This window comes from Sorex araneus, chromosome 8 (genome assembly GCF_027595985.1).
Source record: "Sorex araneus isolate mSorAra2 chromosome 8, mSorAra2.pri, whole genome shotgun sequence".
Lineage (NCBI taxonomy): Eukaryota > Metazoa > Chordata > Mammalia > Eulipotyphla > Soricidae > Sorex > Sorex araneus.
Window position 1 is genome coordinate 3410345 of NC_073309.1, and position 19106 is coordinate 3429450.

A 19106-nucleotide genomic window follows, 5' to 3' on the forward strand; every position below is an offset into this window, starting at 1 on the left:
GGTCTCCAGGGCCGCATTTCTTCTGAGGGTTCCAAGAAAGTGTTTCCTTGCTTTCTAGAAGCTTCTAGAAAGAGCTGTCATATGTTTTTCTAATACCAACTAATTTGGGAAATGAGACAGGGGACAGATTTTAGTTGCTTTTGGGTCTCATCCAAGCAGTGCTCTGGACTATTCCTGGCACATTGCTCAGAGGCCATTCCCGACAGCGCTAGGGAGAACAGGTGGCACCTGGGCTTAACCCCGGGCCTGCAGCCCTCTGAACTCTCTCCGACTAGATGTTAAGATCTTATAAAAGGTCATACATACAATTCAGTCATGATTATCGAAGTATTGTCATGAAAAGTAATTGATATCCCAGTTTTTAAATGTTTATTTACAAATCTGGATATAATACTTGGCAGTTTGATTGCTATACACCATGATAAAAAAAAAAGGCCGTGCAAAGTATCGCATTTACAAAATCATTGCTTTACATGCCTAATAATCATAACTGCAACCAGAACTTTATAGACCTTCATAAATTCATCATTCCTCTGAACGGGCCAATTTCATGATCCTCCCAGGAAGTTTCCCGTTGGGTGAGTTTCTTGGCGCCTCTTCCAGTGACCCCCGGAGGGTGGAGGGAGAGTCCCTGGGGGGCTGCAGTGGCATGAGATCTTCCCAGGAGAGGGGACAGGAGCAGGATCCAGGACACAGCACCGGGGGCTGGCCGGCATGCCTGCCTCACAGCCTGCAGGCATGGAGATGGAGCCTGGGGCCTTTGCTCACCCCGGATGTGGGAGAGGAGTAAGCGCCGACACTTCCTCAGACATTTCTAAACTGTCGCCGTCAGGGGTTTCCAGAGCACAGGCACCCCGGCCTGTCTCTGACTGAAATGTGGCGAAGGAGATGTGGGCTTACGAAAAGCTACACATCTTATTTATCTCTGATTTTAAAATAATTCACTCCTTCCCTGGGTATGCAAGTGAGCAAAGAAGAAAGAGGTGCATCTGCAATACCTAGAATAGAGAAAGAAAGAAAATGGCCACGTGGGCAGAGCCAGGAGTCCGTTCCCCAGTGTCAAGGACGACAGGAAGAGACCGCACAGGAGGACGCGCCACTGCTTAGTAAAGGAAGGATCGAGCCCGGCGTGTCGTGATTCTTCCCCACGGACTGCTTACCGGCTGGCGCTAAGGATCGCAACGCTTCCATCAGGTTCGGACTAGAGAACTTTACCAAGCATCGGAGGGGTTCTTCTTTATCAGCTAAGATTCTTCCTCCACTTTTGAATTTTGTTTCAAGCTGTCAGTAGACACGTTGGTGAATGATTATTAAATGTGTCATTTGGAATGGCAAAATACAAAGAAATCAGGTTACAGTGTCTATGAATTCTTATCAGAAATACAGGGATAGTGTTTATGGAGGGAACCACTTGCTTTGCTCCCAGGGAGGGCATCCAGCGCCCCGACAGGACAGCCAGGCACGTGCTGTCCCCCTGCCCGGGTGCCCTCCGCTCGGTGTGGACCCTGCACTGCTAACCAAGAGGACTACTGCCTTTTGTAATTTGTCACTTCAGTGTAAAAATGTCCTACCTTCGGAGTCACTAAGGGATATCTTTTTCACTTACTAGGGAGGATTTTACAGATGTACAAATGTAGAGAACACAGTATAATGAGTCTCATGGGAACATCAGCCAGCTAAAAAAAAAATAAAATAAAGTGTTGATAATCCTCAGCGCTTGTTTGTTCCGACTCACCGGTGAGCTCACCTCCCCGTGCCCTGTCGCATCTTTGAAGCAAGTCCAAAGATGTAAACATTTCCATCTGTATCTGAGCAAGACGTAAGGACTTCTCCAAGCCGTACTCCCCATAACCAGTATGATCACCCCTAAATAATTACTAATAATTCCTCAAAAACATCAAAATGTCCAAGTACGGATACTTCCATAGGTACTTGGTATTTTTTTCCCCCCTCACTTGAAGTGATCCTTAAAATTTAGAAGTTTTATATTGGAGTATTTCGAGGATGAGTAATTCTGCAGCTAAAATGGTTCAGATAAAGAGAGAGTAGGAGCAGCAGAATGCTAGCCGGGCCCTGAAGTGACAGGAAAATGGGTGTTCCCTGTCACGATCTCACAGGTCTTTTGAAGGGCTGACATTTTTCAAAAGAGAAAGGGAGGGGGTAGTCCTCGCAGGGGAGGGTAAACGTGCCGAATAACCGACGGCACAGAGCCATCCTACCGTGCTCAGAGGGAGGGTCCGTGCGCCGGGCCTGTCTACCTGAGTGTGTCGGGTCAGCCGGAGAGCTGGGCTCACCTCCCTGGAATCGGGAGGGCGGGAGGGCGAGGAAGCCTGCACTTCCCTCCCCTTCTGTGGGCGTGAGGAAGGTGCTGGTCCCGGGACACCCCTCTGAGAGCCGCTGCCCAGAACACAGGCTGCTTAGAGAAAGCAGCGGCCTCGACTCGGGAGTGCAGACACCAGGAGCACTGTAAGCCTTGGATGAGAGTTGGACGATGGGGAAATAACACGGTGTTGAGACTCAGCTACAGTTAACTATGTAAATCATGCCTTAAGAGGAAACAATTTTGAAAAAAAAAAAAGTTAAATTTTTTACATAAAAAAAAAAAAAACAACCTCACCTAAACAGAAGTAGGTTGAAACTGGCAAACTCCCCGTGACGTATTCAATATGCCAAAAACAGCAACAACAAGTCTCACAGTGGAGACATTACTGGTGCCCACTTGAGCAAATTGATGAACAACGGGGCAAAGTGCGACAGTGCTACAGGTTGAAACCTGGTGTCCAGGCCCCCGTGTGCGAGGTGCCCGAGGCTGCGGTCACGGGCATGGCCACAGCAGCAGGTAGCCAGGCCGAGGGAACAGCCGGGGTGGGGAAGGGCGGTCCAAGGTCTGATGGATCATTTTGGTTCCTCAAAAATACAGATGGGGGGAGGGGCTGGAGTGATAGCACAGCGAGGAGGGTGTTTGCCTTCCATGCAGCTGACCCGGGTTCGATTCCCAGCATCCCATATGGTCCCCTGAGCACCGCCAGGAGTAATTCCTGAGTGAAGAGCCAGGAGTAACCCCTGAGCATCACCGGGTGTGACCCAAAAAGCAACAACAACAACAACAACAGAGCAGGGAGCAGGAGAGATAGGACGGCTTGCCTTGCACACAGCTGGTCTGGGTTCGATCTTGACATTCCATATTGTCCCCAAGAACTGCCAGGAGTGGTCCCAGAGCGCAGAGCAGAAGCCAGCCCTGAACACTGCAGGGTGCGCCCTGCAGCCGCCTTCCCCGCCAACAGACCAAAGCCGGTACCATGAGGTGAAAAGGCGCCCCCAGGGTGATAGTCCAGCAGGGAGGGCGTTTGCCTCGCATGGGGCCAACCGGGGTTCAAACCTGGCATCCCATATGGTCCCCCAACGCCGCCAAGAGTGATTCCTGAATGCAGAGCCAGGAGTAACCCGTGAGCACTGTCAGGCGTGTGGCTCAAAAGCAAATAAACAACAACAACAACAACAACTAAAAGACAAGGCAGATTCAGAATTTTCAAAGGTCTTGCTCACGGGGAAACAGAAATATAAAGAAGTTGATTCTACCATATAAATTAATGGCACAAAAATAAAGTGATACATGGAAAAGAAACAGCTTCTTAGGCCTGTCCCCCATTTCCAAGACGTCGATCCCTTAACTGCTGGTGCGTTCAGAGGAGGCCTACCTTGTACTGGGCAAACTCCAGTCTTGGCTGAGGATAATCTCCGAAAGTTTCTTGAGTCACTCTTCGGACTCTCTCTTTTTTAACTATGTTTTCGTGAGTGACCCTTGGATCCACTATAGATAGAAGGTTTCAAAAGAAACAGCTTTTAGGAATATATTTAATTCGTCAAGTAACCTGTTTCCCTCCTAACCTTCTAACATAATTTAAGAGCGCCGCTTGCAATGACTTACTGAAGAAAGTTGTAAGTATATTGTGGCCCCCTGCGCAGCGGCAGGGGTCACTCCTGTTGCTGGCCCCTGCATACCACTGGGTGTAGCTACTAAACCCAATCCACATGCCCCAAAGAGAAACTTGCCAAGTATAGGCTGACTGAAGAGAAACTTGTGCTGCAGAGAGAGCCAAAACAGGGCGAGCATTTGCTCTGCATGTGAGAGGCCTGGGTTCGATCCCTGGCACTGCATGGTCCCTGAGCACAGAGCCAAGAGTAGCCCCTGACACTGCCAAGTGTGGCCCTAAAACAAACCCCTTAAAAAAGCAGAAACTAAAAACCACCCACAGGGGCTGGAGTGATAGCACAGCGGGTAGGGCGTTTGCCTTGCATGCGGCCAACCCGGGTTCTAATTCCAGCATCCCGTATGGTCCCCTGAGCACCGCCAGGAGTAATTCCTGAGTGAAGAGCCAGGAGTAACCCCTGTGCATTGCCGTGTGTGACCCAAAAACCAAAAAAAAAAAAAAATAAATAAAAGCCACCCACAAATCTACTCATAAAAAATCAAGCTCCCAGAAGAGAGCGACGCAGTCTCTTGCCCCCCATGCCTGGCTATCTTCACCAGGGCCCCTCGGAGGGGATGGGTTGCGTCCCCCCCCCCCAGCAGAGCCTCGAGAGTTGAGGACCTCCGGAACCCAGCCACGGCCATGCTCAGGCCCACTCTCCACATGTTTGGACAAGCCTCACGCATAGGGGAGCTGGCAGAGGAACCCAGGTGTGTGGGACCCGGGGCTGAGATCTTTAAGGCTGCTCAGATTGGGACTGGGCCTCTTCCACCCAGATCCCCCATTTTCCAGTAGCTGGGCGGTTATACCCAGAGATTGCCCCCGGTGCCGTGTGATCCCATTAATGGCCAACATCCAGAGACTATAAAACCAAGCTCCCGGAAGACATCTAATAGCCTAGTTCTCCCTCTTGGAGAACCTGGCAAGCTATTGAGAGTCTACTGCCCACTTGGGAGAGCCTGGCAAGCTCCCCGTGGCATATTCATCTCCAAAATACAGTAACAGATATATACATACCTCTCGGAGAGCCTGGCAAGTTACCGAGAGTATTCTGCCCGCATGGCAGAGCCTGGCAAGCTACCTATGTCGTATTCAATATGCCAAAAACAATAACAATAGGTCTCACTCCCCTGACCCTGAAAGAGCCTCCAATTGTTAGGAAAGACGAGTAAGGAGAGGCTGCTAAAATCTCAGGGTTGAATGTAATAGAGACGTTATGTGTGCCCGCTTGAGTAAATCAACGAACAACGGGACAACAGTGATACAGTGATACAGCAAATTTTCCAGTGAAATTAAAAACTATTAAAAAAGACTAACACTTTTGGGGATGGAAAGATAATACAGCAGTAAGGCGCTAAGTTTACACGCAGATGACCCAAGTCAGTCACTGGCAGCCCATACAGTCCCCCTGTCTGCCAGGAGGAATCCCTGAGTGCAGGCAGGAGAAAGCACTGAGATCAGGGTATAGCCAGGAGTAACTGAGTGCAGACAAGAGTAATCACTGATCACTGAGATCGGGTATGGCCAGGAAAAGAAAGGAAGAAAGGAAGAAAGGAAGAAAGAAAGAAAGAAAGAAAGAAAGAAAGAAAGAAAGAAAGAAAGAAAGGAAGAAAGAATGAAAGAAAGAAAGAAGAAAGAAAGAAAGAAAGAAAGAAAGAAAGAAAGAAAGAAAGAAAGAAAGAAAGAAAGAAAGAAAGGGGGGAGGGAAGGAAGGAAGGAAGGAAGGAAGGAAGGAAGGAAGGAAGGAAGGAAGGAAGGAAGGAAGGAAGGAAGGAAGGAAGGAAGGAAGAGAGAGAAAAGCAAAAGTCACATTCAGGGAGCTTTTAGGTCTATGACCAAGCAAGAAAGACAAACACACAATTTTGTATCCTGCTTTTTGTTTTGGGGTCACATCCAGCGATGCTAAGCTGGGACCATACAGGGTGCCAGGGATCGAACCCGGGTCTGCCGCATGCAAGGCAAGTGCCTTCCCCGCTGTACTATCACTTCAGCCCCTGTATCCCACTTTCTTTACTGCAAATGAAATCACGTCCCCCACCCCCACCCCCGGGTCTCTCCCCCACCCTTATTTCTGCAGTGCCAGGTGTGGAAGCCAAGTGCTCTGCTGCCTAACTCTGCCCCGGGCCTGTGCAACACTGCCCCCAGGCCACGGGAGCCATGGAAACCTGCGGTTCCTCGCTTCACTGCTGAGACAGGGCGTTCCCGTTCCCAGGGACTGAGACTGCCTCCCACCACTTCTCTCGACTTCTGGATCCGCTCCAGCAGTCTCGGCGCGTGGGTACAGTTCTGATCATCCCCAGAGCACTCTCTGCAGAGTCCAGGGGTTCAGCGGTCACTCGTGGCCGGCCAGTCCTGAGAGCTCTGGGAAAGCTGGTTTCCTGAGGGCAGAGACGCAGCGTGGCCCAAGGGAACGCTCAAGGTTCATTTTTGTCTTTAACGGTTGTTACAAGCCACTTGGGCGGAGCCTAAGACTGCGGCAGGGGAACCGCGCTTGCTTCCTTCCTCCAGTGCTCCCGAAGGCGGCTCATCCTTCTGAGTCTGGGTCCTAGCGCGGCAGTGTCCCACTGAGTGAGAGAGACCTGGAGCAACTCGGACTTCCAGGCCCTGGCTGGAGCTGGGGGGGAGCGCGAGGGCTTTGCCTGCGTGGAGGCAACAGAAACGCGGAACTAAAACCAGCCTGGAGTGTCGGCTCCAAGGGCCGAGCACACTGTCTGCATGCGAGAGGCACGGGTTCGAACCCAGGCACTGCTGGGAGTAACCCCCCAAACAGCAAAACCCGAAGACTATACTTGTAAAGTTACATCTTCGCTCTAAACATACATACTGTTGATATTCAGGCTTCTTTCCCGTAGAGGTGAAGAGGAGTCGTGAGTTTCAAAGATCTAAGAGGCAAAAAAGAAGAAAAAGAAAAAAAGTGAAGAAATGTAGGGCAGGCGGGCACTATGGCCAGCGCGAGGCACAGAGCCAAGTGTTAGACGCACACGCGGGAGGCTGGCAGCGGGCCAGCAAGGTGCCCGCTGAGTCCGGGCGCTGTGCTGGGCTAACTCGGGGGGCAGGGGGGTGCAGGACGCAGCGGCAGGGTCAGGGCCGCAGCCGTCCGTCCTGGTGACCCGGAAGAGACCCTGAGGTTTCCCTCAGAAGTGGAACAGTTTTTTGGGGGGCCGTTTTTGGGCCACCCCGACTGTGGTCGTCCCCTGGGCACTCTCTGCAGAGCCCGAGGGCTCAGAGGTGGCTTGCGGTGAGCGAGTCCTGAGCGCGCTGGGAGACCCGGGCTCCCGGGGGGCTCGGGGGTCCATACAGGGTGCCGGAGGCTGCAAGGCGAGCACCTGCCCCAGTGGCCCGTCTCACAGGCCCCTGGGTGGCGTCTGAGGCCCCGACTGCATCTCCCAACCCCGTCTCCTGGACAGGAATAACGAAGTGCCCGACCTGGGCTGGCCTCGGACACAGGGGTCGCCACGGACACTTGGTGGCAGAGGGAGGGGCCACCCCAGGAGCAGGCTGCTGAACGTCAGGTTTCTCCCGGGGCTGGCCGGCACAGAGCCTTAACAGATGAGGAGACAGAAATAGAGCCTCTCAGTGCTGACGTGACAACACGGAGGTTTCCACCCAGCGACGGCGGCAGTCTCAACATACGAGCACAGACAGACCCAGCGGAGAAAAGAGCCTGGGGGTCAGAGGGCACGGTGCCTTCCCGTCTTCCACCCAGAAGTATCACCACGTCCCCCACCCCATCACCACCTGGCTCCTGCAGGGACAGAGTCTGCGGGGAACAGCTGGCGCGGGACTGGACTCACAGGACCAGGACTTGGTGATCACCGAGCAGAAGCAGCACGTTACAGGAGGGTGATCAAAGCCCGCTTGGCTGCTGCTCATGGCGACCGCCAGGCTGAATGGTGCCCCAGTGCCGCCGGCCTGCAGGGGGACTCGGGCACGGTTCGGAGAGTCCCCGCGGAGCTCACCTGATTGTACTGCTTGAAGACGATGGCCTTCAGAGAGGCCAGGTACCTGCTCCGAAGGTCCATCTTCACAATCTGATGATGCTTGCTGGCGACCACCAGGGCCTGGGGACGAAGAGCAGCAAGACGATGAGGGTGACTGGCCCGGGGTAGGGCTGACCAAGTAAAACCCGGAGCTGTTCCAGCGTCCACTTAAAACAGGCGAGAGATGTGGAAAAATACAATCTGGGCATCCAAAATATAAAACACGGTGAGTGACATTTAAGATCTCACTGGGCCGGAGTGACTGCACAGCAGATAGGGTGTTTGCTTTGCACATGGCTGACCCAGGTTTGATCCTCAGCATCCCATGTGGTCCCTGGAGCACCTCCAGGAGTAATTCCTGAGTGTAGCCAGGACTTAACCCCTGAGCACCGCTGGGTGTGAACAAAAAAGAAAAAAAAAGAAGCGTCTCATTAACGCAAGGTCTTCAATACCATTCTTCGAAAGCAAAAAGTGATCACATCTTAAGTTGGCAGTTACAGGGAGCCGGCAGGGTGATGGAGTGGTCACATGCCCGCCCTGCACATGAATGACCAGGGTTTCATCCCTGGCTCCAATTCCCGGGCCTGTATACAGTCCCCACAGCCAGCCAGGGGTGGTGCCAGCCCGAATGCATCTAATACCACAGTGACGCTGCCATGCCAAAGTACAGACACATCAGTTTCAGCACAAACAGTGAAGGGACAACCTGAGTGTGATTTAGAGGCTGACCATCAGGCAGGGACAGGGAACAGCAGTCCTAGAATAAGATCTGTGCCCGAGCCAGAGAGCAGAGGGGCTGCCTTTAGACGTACAACAGCAATGGCCATTATCTGGGGGAGGGGGACCATGTTGGCACTAAGCGTGGCAGGGCGGGCCCAGGTGGCTGAGGAAGGACGTGACCTTCTGTAACAGGGAGGAAGAGAAGCCCCAGACACGGTGGGCGCGGGGAGGAAGCGGGAACGAGCGGCAGTTGGAGTCTTTGCTCGGCGAAGAGGCAGGGGCTCAAGTGACAGCAGAGCTGCACCCCCTTGGGAGTGGGTGCCCCGACACCGAGCACTGGCTCGGGAGCTCTCTGGCACCACGGCAGCGGTGAGCAGTGCCTGGCTCGTGGCGAGGGGCCCTGTGGTCCCGAGGGCAGACTCCGAGTGGGCCGCACGGCAGAGCTCCTGCTCTGGGGCCAGGGCGATCTCGTAGCGAGTGCGGTGCTTGCTCTGAATGCTGCCAACTCGGGTTCGATCCCCGGCACCTCCTAGGATCCCGAGCAGTGCCAGGAGTGACCCCTGAACAGAGCCAGGAGTGACTGATCCCTGAGCACACTGCCAGGTGTGACCTAACGCCCCAAACGTCCTTCCTTCACCCACGGAGTATTCAGAAACAATCACACGGACGGGCTGTGGGGTTCTCATAAGTTAGAGAAGCTTCTGGAGGAAGCGCAGACAGCGGAGAGCCCCCAGCCGACTGAGCGCCCCCGTGCCCTGTGAAATAATGAGACTCAGCACCACGTGCGGGTCAAGGGTGGCGGCTCAGTGGCGAGGCCTCGCGTCCATCCCCCAAACCGCCCTGCCCGTGACCGACCTCTGCAGCCACAAGGCGGGGGCTCTGCACGTCACCTGGACAGACACACGCCAGCCCCACGCCAGCGCACGGCCAATCACCCCAATGGAGGAGAGATGGGGGCGAGGGAAGTGTTCTGGGTGGGGGTGGTGCCTGCGCAGCTGTTTGGGCCACCAGAAGCCCCTTCGACGAGGACAACCACACTCGAGGTGTCCAGGGATGGCCCTTACCTGGCCCAGCAGGGTGGCGGTGCTCTTCAGCCGGGAGGAAGACACGAATGCGTAGCGGGTCTGCTCGTGGTAGACCACGAACGTCGGGTGGTACTGGTTCGGCTGTTTGTACTGGCTTCCCCAGGCGACGCGAATCCAAACTGCGTTCTCTTCTGCGTCCTTGAAGGTGACTGTCACCTGAGCAAAAGGGATTCTTGTTCTGGTGAGAATCCCGCTGCGGGCAGCCCTGGGGCAGGGCCCGGCCCGGGCTCTGGCTCACAGACGCAGAGAGGGGGGGGCACTGACTTTTCCACTCAGTGCTGGGGAGCAGCTGCAGGGAGGTCTTTTGTGATTCGTTAAAAACTCAGAGGTCCTGAAAATAGTTTCAGATGAGAGAGGGGAAAAAGAAAAGCAGACATCTACAATCAGCACAGGACAGCAAGATTTCCTAGTGACTTCCTGGGCTTGTGCTAAAAAGGCACGTTCCTCCAGCTCGCAGCGAGAGGTGGAGGGAGGAAGGCTCTGGTTTGAGGCCAGGTCGGGCCTACCGGGAGGGAAGAGTGTGGGATGTGGTCACTGGTGGCGACTTTCAGCCAAACACCCGGCACGGCAGCTACGGGCGGGGGAAGCGCCCAGGCGCAGGGCACCGAATCTCAGAGACGCCCACATTTCTTACGTTCTTTAACGCTCTCTGGAGAACTTTCTTGAACGACTGTTTGAACTGCTCCATATCAAAGAGGTCATCGCTGTCTTCCCCTGTCAAAGTGAAAGTCCAGACGAATCACGGGGGCGTGTCTTCGGCAGGGACTTCTGCAAGCAGCCCGAAGCTCGTTTCCGTGTGCTCAGTGCCCCACAGACGCAAGGTCTGTCCAGGAGCCCCTGCTCAGACTCTGGAAGAGCACTCGAGAGGCTTTGGGAGGCTTCAAGGCTTCAGATACCGCCCCCCCCCCATTTCTTACTCTGCCACGGATGAGGCATTCGTCCCTTGTGGAAGGAAAGATGTAAGAGGAATATGCTGCAATTCATTTTATTTTGAGACACATAACATTTCTATGGGTGAAATTCTCTGCTTTTTTCCCCCCCACTTTTCAGGTCACACCCAGTGATGCACAGGGGTTACTCCTGGCTCTACACTCAGGAATTACTCCTGGTGGTGCTAGGGGACCACATGGGAGGATGCTGGGAATCGAACCTGGGCCTGCCGCATGCAAGGCAAATGCCCTCCCCGCTGTGCTATCACTCCAGCTCTCTGCTGTTCGTTTTACAATTGTGAATATAAGAGCAGAAATGATAGGACAGCGGGTGGGGTGCTTGCCTTGCATGTGGCTGGCCTGGGTTCCAGCCCCAGCACCACAGAGGGCCCCTGACCCCACCAGGAATGATCCCTGAGCACAGAGCCAGGAGAAAGCCCTGGGCACTGCTGGTGTGGCCCCCAAACAAACCAACAAAATCCCCCAGAACAGACAAAATTACAAAAACATCACGCTCCATTTAAATGGAAATCAAAACAAAATAAAATAAAGTGAAAGCATTACCTGGTAATCTGTTCATCTGGAAAACGTCCCAGACTTTCTGATGCTGATGTAACTGAGTATCTACAGCAAGGGAGAAGAGCTCGTCACTATTCACGACAGACCTTCCAGCAAGCACTGCGCTCGGAACTACGCGCTTTCAACAACAGCCAGGTAGGAAAGAGTAACTGATTCACAAATCAGGCACTACAGATCTTCAGAAATCAAAGTACACATTTCACGCGGGTTAAACGACTCCCACCAGGAGTGACGGCATCTAGCACGATTCCGAGGCCTCTGCGTCCTCACGGAGCACTGCCTTCCCCAGCTGCCAGGCACAGTGCTCCCACAGGCCTCCTCCCGGGCCTGCTCCGTCCCCAACACTCTCCCAGTGGACGATGCCAGCTCCGCAGGTAGCCCAATCCGCCACGCGGGGAGCCTGGCCGCAGATGCGCACCGGGGCCACCTCCTCGCACGCGTCTGGGCCTGGCAGCTCTGGGGGCCTGGTGATGTTAGAGCTGATGCAGCCAGGCCCAGAAGTGCCTGGCCACGAGACGGCATCAAAAGTTTAGTTTCTTTCTAGTATGTTCTTTGGTTCTGTGTTTCAGGGCTGATGTCTAGTAAGGTTGTGGCAGCAACGATGGGAATGGAAACGGGTTTGTCACAGTGACTCCAATAAGCATCACCGTGGTGTGGCAGGTAGAGGCAGCTGGGGGGTCGGCTCCCAGGGCGGGCAGAGGACAGCTCTGGATGGGGGAGCCCTGGCACTGCACCGTCCCCCAACACCGCTGGGGATGACCCAAAAGAAAGGGAGAGAGAAAAGGGAAAAACAAAGAGGGAAACACGGATGGCGACTTTGCTCCCAGGGACCGTGTCCTGGACAGCCCAGGGTCCAGGCGCCCTTGAGCAAGGCTAACCCGCGCGATCCTTAAGGCTCCTGCGCCCTCCTCCCCCATCCCACAGGCACCCTCCTGGCCTGCTCCTCCCACTCCAACAGACTCCCCTCTCCCACCTGCCCCTGCGACAGGGAACTCTGAAACTAGACTCAGAGCTGGAGAGACAGCACAGCAGGTAGGGCGTTTGCCTGGGGTGCAAGAGACCCGGATTTGATCCCTGGCATCCCATACGGCCCCCTAAACCATGTCAGGAGTAGTTCCTAAGTACAGAGCCAGGAGTCACCGCTGAGCACTGCTGGGTGTGGCCCCCAAACAAAATGAAACAAAAACAACAACAACAACAAAATAGACAAACCAAGACTGTAATTCTTTTTCCTCTTCCTGGTTTTGGGGACAGGCCTGGAAGCACTCAGGGGCGACTCCCTGCTCCCCTTCCCTCCCACCCTCCTCCCCAGGCCTGGCCTCTGGCTAGAATGTGGACTGGGGTCCTCCAGAGGGTCTCTGTCCCCTCCATCACAAGCTCCCTCTCTCCTTCCTGCTCTGGCTCTGTGCCTTCCCCGTGGACACTTGCCCTTGCACTCTGCCCTTTGCCCCCTGCAGTCACTGGTGCTCAGTGGGGCCACTCCCAGGAGTCTCCCCTGGGCCCCAGCTCCCGCAGTCCTGAGAGCCGCCCCTCTCCGTCCTCTGAGGCATGCAGTTTGCGTGGTCGCCCGCCCGTCTCTCCCCACAGCTCCCGTCTCTCAGGAGAGTCGAGCCCAGCCGGGGGCTCCCCAGGGCCTTAGGAACCGTGAGTTCACCCACGGGCAATGGGGGGACTGCACCCCCGCCCCCCACAGCTTAGAGCTCATCCCATCACCGGAAACGGCTGGGATGAGACCAACCGCGCCCAGTGGGGACGGATGAGGACACAACCCGGCCTGCCAGTGCGGGGCGGAGCAGACACACTCCTGCTACACGCCAGGTCCCAGGAAGGAGCGGCAGAGAACGGCGCTGGGGATCAGGGAAGACGGGCCCCGTGCCAAGCCCATGAGGCTCCCCAGGCCGACTCAGGGGTCCCCGACTGCGCGGCCTGCCCCCAGACGGGAAGGAAGGAAGGAAGGAAGGGTGGAGACGCAGAGGGCAAAGAACAACTCTGTGGGCAGGAGCCCGCGGAGATGCGACGCAGACAGAGAGAAGTGGGTGGCCAGAGGGGAAACTGAGTCACGAGCACTTACAAGTCAGGTCCAGAAGGGCGGCGTCTTGGAGGCTGGCCTTCTTCTCCTGAAAGAGAAGGGCAACTGCGATGCACACGCGGTGAACAAGGACGTCCGGCCCCAGCCCTGTCCAGCGTGATCTGCTGCAGAGCGCTGCTGCCCCCGCAACCTACAGCCCTACGGAGTGGCCCGCCCAGCCCACCTCCCACACACCAGACCCACCCAGCACTTTCCACTTTGCCTCCAAGAAGCAGTTAAAGACAAATGCAAGGCACTGCTGAGGGGAGGCACTGGAATGTTACAGGACGGAAACCCAGTCATGAACAGCTTTGGAGCTGTGCGTCTGTGATTCAAAAAAAAAAAAGAAAAAAGAAAAAAAAAGTTTAAAAAAATTAAAATGAGGGGCTAGAGCGATAGCACAGCGGGTAGGGCGTTTGCCTTGCACACGGCCGACCCGGGTTCGAATCCCAGCATCCCATATGGTCCCCTGAGCACCGCCAGGAGTAATTCCTGAGTGTAGAACTAGGAGTAACCCCTGTGCATTGCTGGGTGTGACCCAAAAAGCAAAATAAAATAAAATAAAATAAAATAAAATGAACTTTCGGTCCCATCTCGCAGTGCTTCCGCGCTCACCCAGGCTTCATGCTGCCGGCGCCAGGGTCCGAGGCCGGCCCTCCTGCCGCAAAGGCCGCGCGCCGTGCCCTCTCCCTCGGGCTGGGGCTTCAGTGAGCGGATTCAGCAAGCAGAAGCGTGCGAGCCCGGGTGCAGGTGACGTGGCGGAGCATCTTACAAGTGTGAGGCCCTGGCTCCGTCCCCGTGACGACGGGACACGCTGGGTGTGGCGACCACCACAGCCACAAAAATAAAGGGTGTCATTTAAGATTTTTGTTTGGTTTGGTTCTGGGGCCACATCTGGCAGTATTCAGGAGACCAGATGGGGTGCCGGGGATCGAACCCTGGTCAGCCTCCTGCAAGGCAAGTGTCCTACCTGCTGTACTTGTGCTCCAGCCCCTAAATTATCTTTCTGTTTGTCAGAAGTCAATAAAAATGTTAAGAGATAAAGAAGAAAAATTACCATTTCTCTCATGTAATAAAAAATGTATTTTTTATTACTCCGTGGTATTTACTTTCCCCCTTACTGATCTGTAAGCATGCTTGGTAAACTGAGAAAGTCAATAAAAAATTCGTTTCTCAGACTGGAGTGATAGTATAGGGGGGTGGGCGTTTGCCTTGCACATGGCCGACCCGGTTATCCCCGGCATCCTGTATGGTCCCCTGACCATTTCCAGGAATAATTCTTGAGTACAGAGCCAGGAGTAAGCCCCTGAGCACTGACAGGTGTGACCCAAAGGCCAGATATATATGTGGTTTCTTCCCTCCTCCGTAGCCAGCGTCTCCCAGGGCTGCGGGCGAGGAGGAGAGCCCTGTGGCCCCGGCGAGTCACTGAGCAGCATTACCTCACACAGCAGGACCACGTCCCGAATGAGCAGTTCTTTCCTCTGCCGTAAATTTAAGGACTGTAGCTGATTTTCAGACAGAAAGTCCCAGGCTTTTAGGACAGGCACGATCTCGGCGATGGGCATTTTCCAGAGGGTCCTCCTGAGAAACTCCTCGAGAATCTCATCCATCTCTCTGGCACTTTGAGGACGGAAAAGAAAAGACAGCACGGCCAAGTATTGAGCATTAAAAGGGTAACTTAACTGTGAGTTTTTCAGCAACAGAATTCTAGCCACGATTACGAATTATAAGCCAAATATCCAAGTATCTTTTCCCCAGGCATTCTGCAAATACTGTTCCGACTGCTTCCTTCCTCAGTGGTGTACTCCCAGGTCTTCAGATTTCTCCTATTTTTGGCCAAGGTGCCTTGACCTTTGGGTGACAAGGCCACATGAATAATGCACTTGGTTACTGGTTCATACGCAACCTTGGCCCTCGAGACACTGTGCCAGGCAGGGGTAGATACACTCTGAACCGAGGGACACCCCCTGACACTATAGTGTTGTCCAAGGGGCGAGGCTACGGTAAGTTCAGAGAGGAGAACGCTGGAGAGGCGGCGCGTGGGCAGTGGACACGGAGCCCGCGAGGAGGGCTGGGCCGGGGCCAGGAGGCGGGAGGTGATCGGTGCCCGAGACAGCTGGGGGCGAGGGGTCAGTTCCAGGCGGGCCACAGGAGCACGCCTCTCGCTAGCCGGCCGGTTCCGGCCGGGAGGTAGGGAGGAAAGCAGGGTGCCTGCTCGCAGGCTCCGCGGGGACCACCCTCCGGTGTGCTGAGGCCCGAGGCCACGGCAGAAACGCAGGGGAGAGGACCCTGGGCCTAGGCCGGGGACCGGCGCGTCCTCAGCACCCTCGGGGTTTCCCCGGGGTCAGACGTGGGATGTGAGAGTAAGGAGAGTCTGAAGACGCTGAGTTTCTGCCGGGCAGCCAGAAGATCAGGAGGCACTGGAAGAGCTGGGGGGCGGGGAGGGTCCCTCCGGACGGTCTGGGATGAGCCATCATGCTCCGTGGGAAGCGCGGGCTAAAGCACTGATGTCTCCCCGGCGTGTCAGTGAGAACACTAGGCACTGCCGGGACATGCCGGTGACCGTGTGCCGAGCCCGAGCACACAGTGAGGCTGCAGAGGGACAGGCGTCCCTCTCCTTCACATTCCAGGACGGACCTTTGAGCACCACGGGGTCGTCCCGGGACCCCAGCACCGCATCCTCAGCCCCTGCACTGAGCTGCAGGCCTGGTGGGCTGAAGACGCTCAGGGGCAGAATCTGTGACTTGTAAAATCAGATTCTTCAGAGATCTACATTTTGTATTTGTAAGTGAAATACTGCTTTTCTCTTTTCCTTATGTCCTTTGCATAGTGTACCTTAGAACAATGTCCGTTTTGTGTAGGCATTGGAAGACAGCTAATGCTATGCTTTTGTAACTTGAGAAGTCACTCACTGACTTCAAATAATACTTACTCCTGTGCATCTGTCATATTTACTCGTCTTAAGAAGCCTCAGTTCCCCTTAGATCCTAGCACCCCCAAAGCAGGGTCCAGATGAAGAGACTTGGATGGGCCCAGGGCAAGCTGAAAGCTTGTTTATAAAAAGTTAACAAGTAAGTTATAATAAGTTTGGAGCAGGATCATGGACAAATTCTGTCATGACCCAAAAAAGAGTAACTGGATAAAAACCTTGTTGGGGGTTAGGAAGGACTAATCTGGCCTGAGGTCCTAGTATGGGACTATTAGCGAGAAACCCCCAGGAGGGCCACCCTATAAGCTTACTATATCCTGTATCACTGTGTCTAGCCTACAAAATGACTAGAAAGTAAATTTAAATGTATACAGAGGAAGGAAAGGAGATATACCCTCAGATGACACCCCCCCCCCCCTGTGCAGATCTACTAGCAGGATGAGATCTTTGTCTTGGAAGAGTTTCCCCGGAAGGAAGGGCTTTCATATGCTCTCACCTTTGTGCAGCTGCTGCCCCGACCCTCGGAGCCTGTTCTGTATAAACAGGCTGTGAGAGTGGGCTGGGAGGGGAGGAGGAACAGGCAGTAAGAGACTGGAGGAGGCAGAGCACAACTAAATTGGAATAAATGCAACTGATCACCAACCAGCCTGGCCCCGTCTCCTCCTTCTTTCGTCCATCACCGTCAGCCATCGGGGGGTGGGTGGGTGGGAAAGCGGTCTGACCACAGAACGCCCGAGGCGAAAGCGCCCACAAATTTTGTGAACACACAGTAACTGTGCATCTTACTGTGATTCAAGTAAGGAGGAGGAGAGGGAGGGAGCTCACTGGCTCTTCGCTCACGAGTGACCTCTGGTGGTGCGTAGGGGACATGCACCCAATGGGGATCAAATGGGGAGTTGACTGTATTTTTAAAAGAAACTGAAGCCAGAGACATACATAGTTCAACTGACCCTGTTTCAGTTCCCATAGTTTAAGTTCAGTGAATTCGTACCCAGGGGGCCTGAATTCCATCCCTGGCACTGCTAGGTGTGCCCTAAACAAAAATAAAGTAGACTGAAGACAATAGTTGGAAATAAACTGGAGTCGGCGAAGTGCTCTCTTGGGCAACAGGCGCGATGTTTACAAAGACACAGAGATCAGTGCGGCTCCCAGACACGATGATGTACACAGTCGCGCAGTGATCCTTACCACATGAACGAACAGACAAGCAGGAACGGTGGGAGTTATTCAGACAGAGGAAATTCACTGAGCTTATTACGGGAACGGAAACAGGATCATGAGACTTGGGCCTGACTTGCTTCGTGTCCAGAGCCAGCCTTACCTTCCTTAGTGCCAGGACTGAAAGCCTCCACCGTCCGCACACTGTGCGCCTGGGCATGAACCTCTTCCCCCACCTACAGCTCTCCTTGGCGGGCTGGGGAAGGGCTCTGCGGCTCCCGCTGCACGTCCCTGCACGTATCCGCACAGGAGCTGGGAAACGCAGCTCAGACGATCGATTCTAACCTTCCACGCTAAGGTTACTTCCACTGGAGAACTGTCTTTATACAGCTAGGTGGGCTTGTCTTGCTTATTGATTTCTCTTTGTTTTCAGGGCTTACTCCTGCCTCTGCTCTCAGGACTCAACCCTGGCAGGCCTGGGGAAACCATGAGGTTCTGGAGATGGAAGCAGGGTGGGCTGCGTGCAAGGGGAATAAAGCCTTTCCCACTGTACCATCGTCCCGGGCCCACTTACTCATCTCTTTATTTCAGACCTTATGGAGCTCCACGGGGGCATGGAGCTTGTCCTGTTCATAACTACACGCCTAGAATCCACTACAAAGTCAGTCTCATCAGGAAGCCTAGCCGAGCTCGGAACTGTCTGGAATGTACTCGCGGAGGGAAGCACCCCGTATGCCCCAGAAGCCGGAAGGTTTGGGATTCAAGTCCACGAAATAGCAAAGCAACCTCTGCAGCCAAAAACACTGGGGGTGTTTAGCCAAGGACGTGGCTAAAGAGGTGGGGTCACGCCTTACACGTGGAAGCCCCCCAAGAGCCGTTAGCTGAGACCCCGGTGCGCCCTGAGGGACGTGGAGCCGACGAGCTCAAGGGCCAAGCTGCGGCAGACGGAGGGGCCCCCGACGGCGGCCCAGGGGCGCGGCACACGGGGGACCCCCGGCGCCCAGCAACCGAGCACCGGCGCCAAGCGTGCCTTCCGGACGTCGCAGCAAGGCCAACACACAGAATCCGAAGCTTCCCGTAGATCGGCGCCGCCCCCGAGCCGCAATAAGGCACGTGAGGCCGCGCAACCGTCAAAGCCATCTCGAGGGGGAATCGAGAACAAATGAAAACACGGAACGCGCCGCAAAGCTGCCGCCGGAAGCCCGGGGGAGGTGTGGCCGTCACGTGACGCCGGCGCGCACGCAGCCCACGCATGCGCACGCGGGAGGCGGCTGTGACGTCACCACCGCTTTGCCCTCCCCTCCCCCACCGGCGGCCGCGGCGGTCCCCGCCGCCGCCGTCGCTATCGCTCCCCGCCGCGCGCCCGAGCCCAGTGCTGAGCCCGCGCCCCGGGCCATGCGGCCGCCGCGACCCCGCCGCCCCCGAGGTGTAGGCTGCGACTTCCGCCAGGTGCCTGCCGCCTCGGGAGTCTCTTACCCGCTCTCATGGCCCTCAGCGTCGCTCCTCAGGCCGCCGTTGGCGCCCGCTGCACCTTCAAAACCGCCAATGGTCGCGCCCGCCGCCCCGGGCCCCGCCCCCGACCCCGCCCACGCCCCGCCCCCGACCCAGCCCACGCCCTCGCCCCGCCTCTCTCCGCCCCGAGCCCCGCCCTCGCTCCTTCTCTCCCCGCCCCGAGCCGCCCTAGCGC

At 55.3% G+C, this 19106-nt stretch overlaps 1 protein-coding gene across 2 annotated transcripts; it reads right to left on the reverse strand.

Annotated features, from left to right (window-relative positions):
• Positions 1-354: 354 nt before the first annotated feature.
• On the reverse strand, positions 355-18991 carry CENPN (centromere protein N). Of its 2 annotated transcripts, none has more exons than XM_055145945.1 (11): positions 18896-18991; positions 14772-14952; positions 13336-13381; positions 11250-11309; positions 10391-10470; positions 9736-9912; positions 7931-8032; positions 6796-6853; positions 3699-3811; positions 1161-1281; positions 355-998 (listed from the first exon to the last, which is right to left on the reverse strand). In XM_055145945.1, exons 2-11 carry the CDS (start codon positions 14940-14942, stop codon positions 916-918), a joined length of 1011 nt encoding a protein of 336 aa, XP_055001920.1. In that variant the 5' UTR covers positions 14943-14952; positions 18896-18991; the 3' UTR covers positions 355-915. The 2 variants fall into 2 exon arrangements, with proteins under 2 accessions (XP_055001920.1, XP_055001921.1); XM_055145946.1 differs by lacking the exon at positions 18896-18991 and adding an exon at positions 17583-18527.
• Positions 18992-19106: the final 115 nt, after the last annotated feature.